The 10,912-nt window shown below is 51.0% G+C and overlaps 1 protein-coding gene across 1 annotated transcript; it reads right to left on the bottom strand.

Moving 5' to 3' along the window:
* Positions 1-699: 699 nt before the first annotated feature.
* EI90DRAFT_3019702 (uncharacterized protein) lies at positions 700-1,335 on the bottom strand (the record flags this gene model as incomplete). The annotated part of the gene is made up of 1 exon (XM_039057395.1): positions 700-1,335. One exon carries the CDS (start codon positions 1,333-1,335, stop codon positions 700-702), a length of 636 nt encoding a protein of 211 aa, XP_038911514.1.
* Positions 1,336-10,912: the final 9,577 nt, after the last annotated feature.

Here is a 10,912-nt window from a genome sequence, read left to right as displayed (position 1 = left end):
CTTCCTTTTCCTCTGCCTCTTCCCCAGGGTTTCCAGTTGTGGTTGGGTGGGGGGGACTGGGGAGTAGAGGGGCCGGGTTCTGGCTTTCCCACGGATGGGTTGAGCTCGCGCAAAGCGTAGTGGTCATGAATCAGGCAGACAGAGAAGATGTGATCGATGGCCTTGCATGCATGGCAATAGATTAGACCACCAACTGCATGGCTATTTCCAGTTGTGTTGCCTGAGAAGGTTGAGAGTTTGAAGAGGCCAGTCCATTGGTCATGTATATTGTTCATAGTCCCTGGGGCATGGTCCATGATGTGAAAGAAGGGGGATGGGAGGTGGATTTTCCACATGGATGCATCAATGTTGGTTGGGGGTTCCTGCATTCCATTGCAGTGAGACAAGAGAGGTGGGCAGCAGGGCCATATCCTCTTGGGGTTGCAATACAGCTGTTGGCAATCCTTGCAATATCGTCCTTGTCGATGTTGGCTTTTTTGAGGAAGGTTTTGAATATTGAGTTTGGTTCTTGGATTTTCTGGGCTACCGCATTGGCAATGACCACGCTTTCATCAAGGTTTGCACCTAAGTCTTTGAGGGTCATGACATAGCTTGTCAGGCAATAGGTGGCCAGCTTGATGGTGATGAAGCAAACAGAGCGGCTCATCCAGAGGTGTCTGGTTACCAGAAGGTGGGCATGGGAGGGGTGGAGACCCTCAATTAGGAAGCCCCAGGGAGCCCCAGTGGGGTCGTATCCTTTGGCAATGGGGGGTGGACTTTGATAAAGGGGGCAGATAAGGGGAAAGCTCTGGTTAGGAAGATTGTGAGGTCATTCCTCATCTTGTGGTCATTCTCGGGGTTATGTTTGGCATCGAGGGGGTAGATTAGGATTGCTCTTGGAGTTGTAATCCACTGGTTGAAGCGGGTTTTGTCAATGTTTGCTAGGATGCGGGCTGGGTGGGCTCCATGGGCACGGAAGTTAGCCAGCTCTCCTGTGAGGTTGATGTAGTTATACTCCAGGTTGTCATCTAGGGGTCTTAGAGCAGCGGCGGTGGCCTGTGCAGGGGTGTCCGTGGGTGCAGGGGAGCGAGTCATGTGGGGGGCAACTGTTGAGCTGTCAGTGTTGATTGTAGCAGGAATTGGGCAGTTGTTAACGGGTAGAGTTACAGCTACTGAGGTGTTGTAATTTGCGAGGAAAGGGTCATCAGTGTTAGCAGGGACCCGGAACATGACACAGGGTGGGGCAAGGGTAGGGCCTTGGATTTTTGCAGATTCCAGGGACCGGAGGCATTTCAGAGTTTCAGATGTAGAGCTTGTGGGCACCTGGGGGTGGGGGGCGTGGTAATGGGGGGGCATGTGTGATTGCTGAGAGATACAGGGAGCGTAGAGTATTGGGGGTTTGCCCCAGGGATGGGGCCGTTCCTGGGGGTGTGTGCTACCATATCCATGTCAAGCACGCTGGTCACTGTTGGGGTGTTCTGTAGTGCATGGTGGGTTGGGCTAGGCAGTGGGGAAGGGGTAGTAGGTGTGCCTGCGGTGTGGGAGAGAACCACTACATAGTGTATTCATTTAGGAGTCGCTCTCGGGTAACACACTTATGTGGTGCACTTCCATTTTTACGAGAGCAGGATGAGGGGCACTTGGTAGTGCTTCATGGCTCTTTTAGGCCTAATCCTTTTTGGGATTACCCGGGGTACTGGGAATCTTCATCTGTTTGACAGGAGGTTCATCCATAGGCACCCAACTCCTAGCCCCTTCTCGGACCAGTGCCCTTTGGCTTGATAGCCTTGTAGGGGGCTACTGGGTCACTTTCAGGGGACTTTTTGGCCTCAGTTTTTGAGGCCGGTTTTCTTCTGTAATAGGAAGGTAGTGGTCCCATTCCGAGAATTCACAGGAATAGTTGTGATATACTCTGTTATTGTGCTGTACTATACCGCTACAGAAAAGTTCAGGAACAGTTCAGACTCCTGCAGCCAATTTATCAAGAATAGTACAGGGATTTAACAGACCTGATTTGGGGCACGTGTGCATATGAGGCTAGTAAACCTAAATATGTCCCCCAGTAGGTGATGCAACTGGTCATGTGCCAGAACACATGAGTGTACTGCCTCCCAAAAAAAAATATAACTGTGGAACGCTGCCTGAAGTGGCAGATCCTGCTACTCTTACCTTGCATGCGTGTCCACTCTCAATGTTACTATTGGCTGAGATGAAGCCCGAGATTCACTCTCGCTCTGTAAACCCACTGCATACTCTGATAACCACATAATTTACACTGCAGCCATGCAGCAAGTGGAATAGAACTGTATGGGGCAGAGAATGGACCCTGGGTCTGGGGGTCATACAGGACCCTGTGCATAGGACAATTGAGTTTGGGAGAAAGAAATGTAGGACCTGCTATGGAATAGCGGGAATTGTTTATTCCTTGACTTTGCCTCCACTGTCATATCCCAGAATCCCAACCACACTCTCCCACCTCATCCCACCTTCCTAACAACTTCATCATCCCCTACACCATAACTCCCCACTCCCCAAAGTCACCTTCCTTCCCAACTGTCTCAGCTCCGGCCTGGTTTGCAGCACACCTTACCTTGGCCACTCCCATCCCGGAAGCTCGGTCCTGAGTCAGAACATTCGGAGACTCCAGATTTTCTCCGACCTCCCGATGGATCTCCGACATCCTGTGACATACCTCTACACCATTCCCCCACCCATTTCATTTATTGGAGTCACCCAACATCCTTTGGATACGTAACTCCACCTTCAGAGCTACCCGCATCCTCTGGTGATCCCACTCACATCATCACAAATTAGTCACCTTCCATTTATAGTATGACTGTTGTCTTCTTTCCATTCAGTTGGCTAACCTCCTCTTACCCATTTCCCATTCCCATTCATCCTCCAGCCTTCTACTCTGCCCTCCTCGACCCGACACCCTGGTTCCCCATTGAGGATATTGTTTGGGACCTTTCGTTATCATTCAGCACCTTTCGGTGTTTGTCAGTATCACTCAGACTTTGACTAAAGTCCTTCCCTTCCTCCTTCTGTCAGAGACCAGGTTGAGATGAAGGAGTGTCTCCGTAGCGGAGGGCTTCGGCCTCAGCGACTTGTGCCAGGAGTGCTGTGCCAAGTAACACGTCCGTGCCCTAACTTACTAACTGGCAACCAGAACTGAAGGGGGGTAAACTCTAGTCAATTTTATTACTGAGGTGTAACCTATGTACAAGTTGGATATATATAGTTACAGCGAAGACAGGTCCGCAAACGGTGGAGCTGAGCGGAGCAGAGCTAACAGGGTTAAACATTAGCCAACTGAATGTTACCGACGAGTCGGGTTATGGGGTTAACAGAAAGGCAGGCGATAACCCAGAAATGGAAAGGAGGGATAGGCCCAAAGGTGGGCTCTGCAGGGCAGGCAAGTGTATTGCCCAGCGGAGGCGGGAGTGTGCTAGCGGATGTCGGAGCTATCTGGAAGTCTTTGGGGCTCCATACTTAGGGAGGTGTAGGTAACAAATTGAAAGGAGGGGGTGGTGACCATCGAGGGGTACCGAGGGGATCGTGGAATACAGGAGCTCCGAGGTTAGTGAAAAAGGAGCGGAGGTAGACTGGAGGGATCAGAGGGATCGGAAGTCATTGGCTGGGGATGGATATGACACCTTCTATATATACCTAGTAGATTAGAACTCTTTGTACCTCAGTTCTAATCTTGACTAAAAGTTACCCCAAGTCCCTCTATGAGTGAATCCCGACCTCTTCCTACAAGATACCTCAGACACATGAAATATAAGGACTAACTGAGACATAATGGAGGCACAGTGCTCCCTCCAAGTCACTGAGGCTGCATCCTTCTTAGAGCCACTTTGTACCACCCAGCAGACCTGGGCTTCCTGGAGAAGCTTCAGTTCACTACCGGAGCTCTCGGATCCCCTCTAGTTGAGCCCCACCTGCATTTGGACTCATGCACTTTCCCTTCATTCAGGGTTTTTGACACTCCACCAATTTACCATGCATCCCTTGGAAATAAACACTACACAACTCACACAACATGAGTGAAAAATTCTGCCCACACTGCAAAAACACTTGACCTCTTGACCATTTCCGACTGACCAATCATGGTTTGATTATCAGACAATCAGCCAGAAAGAAAAAAATTTCTGAATTCATTAAGGATCTTGTACACATGTCGGGGACTCGTCCAGGGTCGAGGGAGCCCGGGTGTAGTGTCCGGGGCTGAGAGCCTGGCAGGGGGCAGATCGGGCGTGCGTACTGACAGGCCCGATGCGGGACAGTGGTCCCTGGCCACTTAGACTGAAGTGGAAAGTTGTTATTATTATTAAAGGAGAAATACTATACTACTTGCCTGAAGTGGAAAGTTGAGAAGAAGGCTACTTCTTCGGTTCCCACTTCAGGTTCGTTTATATACATGCGGCTTAGATCACATGACAAGTGCCACGTCACCCTCGCACACAGCCGTAACCACCCAGGTGTCTCCATGGGAGATCCCGAGGCCATCCGGTGCATGCACGCATGCTGGGCACAGCGGGAAGTCACCTGAGGTGCCCAGGCCAGGTACATGGTGGGCGCGCAGCAGATGGGTCAATGGTACATTGATACGAAGAAGGTCGTCCGTGTAGAATAAAGAGAGGATAAAGAAGAAGTAAGATAGAAAGAAAGTGAGGAAGGGAGAATGAGGAGAGTAGAAGGGGAAGGGGGAGGAGGTGAGGAAGGGTGGACAGCGGGGTACCGGGTCAGGTTGGGCTGGGTGGAGCCGGGTCAGGCGGGTGTGCCCTGACAACACACAGCTGATATCCTGACAAAACAATCTGAGCTTGGTAGTTCCAAATGGGCAAAGGCTATTACTTCAACGCCCCTATTTGCTGGTGTGGCCCCTATGATCCACGATTATGTCAAAGCCATAGACCTCCACGAAGCATGCCCAGGAAGGACATGGCCAAAGAATGCTCTCGAAAAATGACAATCTCCATACACACTTTACCACCAGATCTGATGTCTGCCATGTCATGATTGCATACTGTCCACACTTATCAACATTCTAATGTTTGATATTTCTTTCATTTATCCTCCTTCATGCTCGAGTATCGCCACTGATGTACCATCTAGACTCACTGAGTTGCACCATTATGTATTGCTGCTCACTACTAATACTAATGTCCCCGCTTTTATGCAATCCAACCCTGACAAGTACAACATCCCCACTCGGCTGAGGTCTCTGTCTCATCATCATTCTCCACTGAGCATCTTTCACCTCCCTGTTAGAACGGGCAGATTCGGACGACTCCGGAGTGGAATCGGAGACTTAGCATGGAAGGACCTCAGCCTCAGCGACTCAAGCGGAGCACTGTGCCATTGCTGGTTGTCCTGGGGGTCCCTAATTTCAGATCTAGCAGAGGGAAAGTCTCTTGGGGGGAATTCAGGTCGATTTTGGACTGAGGTTACAAGTTACTATGTACATTGTATAGAGGGGTCCAGAATCAAAAGGAGCAAGGGTACTCCGAAAGGAGACAAAGGGAGCTGAAAGGAGGGGCAGCACCGAGGGTCAAGGGTTTGACTCAATGGTGTTTCCCAAAGGAGGAGTGAAGGGACAAGGCCCAAGGAGGAAGGAGGGAGGATGGGAGTGGGGAATGGCCAGCTGACTGAATAGAAAGGAAGCAGCAGCCCAAATAGGAATGAGGGAGTATAGCGGAATTGAATGGAGCAATGCAATAGTTGCAAGGTCCGACGTAAGTCCGGAAAGTCCGAACTCGGAAGTTAAACTCCGGAATATTGGCAAACATAATTAAATGGAATGAGCTAACCAATACAATGGGTATAAGCGGAGGTGGGGTCAAAGTCCGAGGTCAGAGCTAAGACCGGAGGTTCTGGAGATGGAGACGCAAACAGGATTCCGGAGCGGAGGTCCGGAGTTGGCAGCATAGGTGTTGGGTGCTCGTCTGGAAGGTGTTGAGGTTGAGGTCAGAACTAGGATGTTCCAGAGTCGGACCAAAGGTGGTGTCGGAGCCGGAGGTGGGATAACCTCTTGGGAGTCGGCAAGGAGAAGGTGATGGAAGGGAAGTAGGGCTCCGGAATCAGTTTCGGAGTTCCGGGAGCCTGGAGCAGAGGTCGGGATTGTATGGATATGACACTCCCCGCATGCCCTCAAGCACCTCACATCTTTCATCTATTATGCCTACCACCTTTACACCTCTCTTCTTGAAGAGTGCAATTTGGAGGCAACTCACCAATTCCCTCCATGCTGCCGCCGAGTGGGGTGATGTCAGGGCATGGATGGTTATCCGGCCAGCCCAGACCCCTATCCAGATAGGTTGAGTACCCATAAGCCAATATCTGTGTGTGATTTGCTGTAGTTAGAACGCAGGTTGTATTCAATGCACTATTTCCGCTATCATGTCACCCCTTACCCGTTATCGCCCCCTTATCTGCATGATCTATTCTCCTATCTCATGTCACTTCTCTATCAGCTTGTTAGACACTGGTCCGGGGTCGGCACCGAAGGTCGCCTATGCGGGCCGCTATAGGCTGCGATGGCTGTGATGCTGCAAACAAGGCCCGGGGGTAGGGCATTTGGCCTCAGTGACTCTAAAGGAGCGCTGTGCCCCCTAGTTGTCTCTTGGCCCTCATTTCGGACTCACTGGGGTTGCCTTGTTGGGGTCAGGACTGAGGGGTCATGGTCACATCGATATTAGAGCTAAGGTACAATAAAGTATCATACAGTGTCATATCCATCCCCGGCCATCGACTTCCGGTCTCTCCGATCCCTCCGTTCTAACTCCGCTCCCCCCTCACCAACCTCGGAGCCCCCGTATTCCGCAAACCTCTCGGTACCCCTCGATGGTCACCACCCCCTCATTTCAATTTATTACCTACGCCTCCCTAAGTACGGAGCCCCGAAGACTTCCGGACAGCTCCGACGTCCGCTAGCGCACTCCCGCCTCCGCTGGGCAATACACTCGCCTGCCCTGCAGAGCCCACCTTCGGGCCTATCCCTCCTTTCCGTTTCTGGGTTAACGCCTGCCCTTCCGCTAACCCCGCGAACCGACTCGTCGGTAATATTCAGTCGGCTAATGTCTTAACCCCGTTAGCTCCGCTCCGTTCGGCTCCGCCAATTGCGGAACCGTCTCCGCTGTAACCATATATATACACCACTTGTACATAGGTTACGCCCCAGCAGATAAATCAACTAGAGTTACCCCCCCTAGGTTCTAAGTGCCAGTCAGTAAGTTAGGGCACGGACGTGTCACTAGGCACAGCGCTCTTGGCAGAAGTCGCTGAGGCCAAAGCCCTCCGTTACGGAGACATTCCTTCGTCTCAAGTCTGGTCTCTGACATACAGGATATATATAGGAGGAAGGAATGAATGGAAGCGGACCCGGGCCGAAGGCCGAAGGGTCCGGAAGCAAACAAGAATAAGGAGCGGGGTTGGCCGCATAGTGGCCGGCAATGACCGAGGGTCAAAACAAACAATAACAGATAAATAAAGGAAAGAGTGTAGGGCCGCGATAGCGGCGATGGTATCGTAGCGGCGCTGGACTTGGAGTTGGGCCGGAGTCGGGCACAGGGATGATAGCAGCCCTGTAGGGGCCAAGTGGGTGGGGTAGGGGAGTCATGCTGGGCATGGTGCCGGAGGCGGACTCAGGGCGGGAAGGTTGGTGTGGCTGTGGGGGAGTCGGCCAGGTGCAGGGGAGCCTAGGGGCAAGCGGGGGAGTGAGCAGGGAGTCCTCATGAAGGATAGGGCTGAGGTCGGGGCTCGCGCTCATGCTCGCATAGTGGTAACGGGCTCGGGCGGCATCAGGACGGGCGGCTAATGGGCTGGAATGCACGGCCATGACACAGCTACCATGTATTCCCAATGTAGCTGTGCTCTTATGAGTTGCGGAACTCATGTATATAAGGCCTTATTGCCAGCTGGGTTGGCTCCCCAGCTTTAACAACGACTAGTTTCCTGGGGAGATTCTTACATGCGAACTGACATGCAGACTCTGACAGGTGATGAGGATGAGCGTGATACTTAGAGGTATATGGCCAGAGAATGATATGCAATGGACCTGAAGGATACCCCCAGTGTGGGTAGATTGCACCATCACATTGGGATGCTCAGTCAGAACATAAAGGGTGATGACCTGTCAGGGGATGTGCATGCTCACGCAAGATGCTCCGATAACCTAGTTGTGATTAAAGCTGGGGGAAAGGGATGTCCCCATCACATGTAGAGTCCGGCAATAAGGAAACCAAATGGATTGCCGATAGAATCACGTGATCATAGAATGTTCCAGAACAATGCCGGAGATGATCCAGGTCACCAGGGCTTGGGTAAGCAGAGTTGATGGGAATTACCAGCATACTTCCCACATGCATATGCACAGCCGGCATAGGGTCCAGGGTCGTTGCTGGTCCCTGACATGACCTTAGGACAGTGTACCATTTCATGAAGAGGTGGGTTTCGTTATCCTGATGTGTTTTGTTCAAGGATATGAGGATTGACAAAACTGGGTTTCAGCTTGATTGCTAACCATCCATTTGATATGGGCCATGACACCATGCTCGAGTTCTTCTTGCCTTCAATGCAACAAAACCTATCATCTCCTACTTTGCCCACTACAGCACTCTTCCTCCATGTCATCGGCTTGCTCTTCATGCGAATTGATCTGGACCAAGTTCATCCCAACCTCAGCCAGTTCATCAAGCATCTGGAACTTGATGAGTTCGCTGTGGCAGAGCACAAATGGATCACAATGGCTATTCTGGGTGTTGGGAGTATATTTGAGTTCGGGAGGCTGGACGCCAAAGTATGCAAAGTGGGTAGTTTAGCTGGTGGAGAGAAGTCCCATTCTGTCAGGGCACACCCCACCTGACCCCGTGCCACTGCACCACCGCCCCACCCTACTCCGCTTCCCCTGCTATCACTCCCCATTCCTCCTTTCCCCTTTTCTTCTTTCTCTCTATTTCTATTCCACGGTCGACTTCCCCTTCTCTATGTATCATTACACACCTAACCCTGCTCCCCCAATCGCTGCCCCTGCCATGCACATTCCTGCCTACAGAGCGGCACACCTCTGGGATCTCTGTCAGGGCATGGCCTAACTGGCTACCCTGACTCCCTATGCCGGAAGGGAGTTGCTGTAAGACGATCCGGAGTGATCTGAAGAATGCAGGTAATTTTGCTTAGCTCTCGCTTAGCATCCTGCTTCTATCTTCCATCCACATGTCACCCCTTTCCCACACCTCGCTTACAATTATCCGAATGAATATCTATCTTTTCATGTCATCATTCTATCGGTTATTTCTTATCTCATTGTAGCTGCACTCTAGTGGGTAGCGGTACCCATGTATATAACCCCTATCTCCACTGAGGGTGGCACCCCAGCGTTAACAACGACTAGGATTCTCGGGAACACCCTCTTCATTGTGAACTGACATGCAGTCCCTGACAATCTCCCATGGAGATACCCAGGGAGGTGCAGCTGTGTGCGGGGATGACATGGCTCCCCCCACATGACCCCAACCGCATGTATATAATAGTGCCTGGGGTGGGAACAGAAGAAGCAGCCTTCTCAACTTCCCACTTCAGACTAAGTGGTCAGGGATGCTCACCCCATGACGGGACTGCCACTATGCATAGCCAACACCTGTCCCATCAAGTCCCTCGCACCGGGACCTTGCCGCTTTCAGAGCTGTCCCTGACAGATATGAGGAAAAGGGGAAGGAACACATGGTAGCCAAGCTGAAGAAGGGCCTTTACAGATTGAAGCAAGCAGGACAGGAGTGGTACACAACACTACATGATTACCTGATCCACCTTGGTTTTCACCGGACCCATGCTGACCACTCTGTCTTTGTGTTCAAACAAGGCTCCTCAATAATCATGATCCCCATATATGTAGATGACAAACTTCTAGCTGGAAATGACCAGAACCTGTTCTCTTCCATCCAGAATGCAATCACCTCCCACTTCAAAGTCTCAAGCTATGGAGAAGCCTCGTGGATACTTGGAATCCATGTCCAGCAAGACATAGCCACAGGAACTCTATCCATTGACCAAGCGCAATACATCAAGGATATACTTGCTTGATACAAAATGACTGGCTGTATGCCCACCACCACCCCACTACCAGCTGGAGCACGATTCACGCCAGCATTGGCTGAAGAACACTCCAGAGTTTCCTCATTCCCCTACCTCAAAGCCATTGGGTCACTCATGTACACCGCATTGGGGACCCAACCAGACATCTGCACATCCATAAGGGCATTGGCCTCGTTTGCATCCACATTTGGTGAAGATCACATCACTGGGATCAAGCACATCATGAGATACCTTGTGGGGACCCTGAATCGAGGAATCATGTACACAGCCAGGGGGAGGAGACCTGATTGGGTATACCAATGTGGATTGGGCCAATGACATGCTGAATCACAAATCAGTCTCCAGATACACATTCCTCCTCTCAGGAGGTGTGGTGTCCTGGATGTCAAAGCAGCAAATGATGGTTGCATTATCTTTGATGCATGCAAAATACGTTGCCACTGCTGAAGCAGCCAAAGAAGCAGTATGGCTCAGAAGGTTACTCAACGAACTTCATGAAGGAACAACGAAGCCCATGACCTTGCACATTGATAACCAAGCCGTGGACCTTCTTGCACGGAACCCTGTCAATCACAATGCAACCAAAAATATCGATGTCCGGTATCACTTTATTAGAGAATGTGTCACTGATGGCATCATCAACCTCAAAAGCTCATTGGAACCAACAACATGGCTGCCGATGTTCTTACGAAGTCACTAGCTAGAGTAAAGCATGATTGATTCTGCCTGATGCTAGGGATGGAGTACATGAACTAGACTAACAAGCAGACATTGGGTTGAGGGGAAGTGTTGATGTAGCAACCCAACATGGCACAGCAACAAGGATGGGCCACTA

Source organism: Cantharellus anzutake (assembly GCF_015039405.1).
Source record: "Cantharellus anzutake strain C23 chromosome Unknown EI90scaffold_62, whole genome shotgun sequence".
In the NCBI taxonomy this organism is placed as follows: Eukaryota; Fungi; Basidiomycota; class Agaricomycetes; order Cantharellales; family Hydnaceae; genus Cantharellus; species Cantharellus anzutake.
This window is presented reverse-complemented; position numbering and strand designations above follow the sequence as displayed.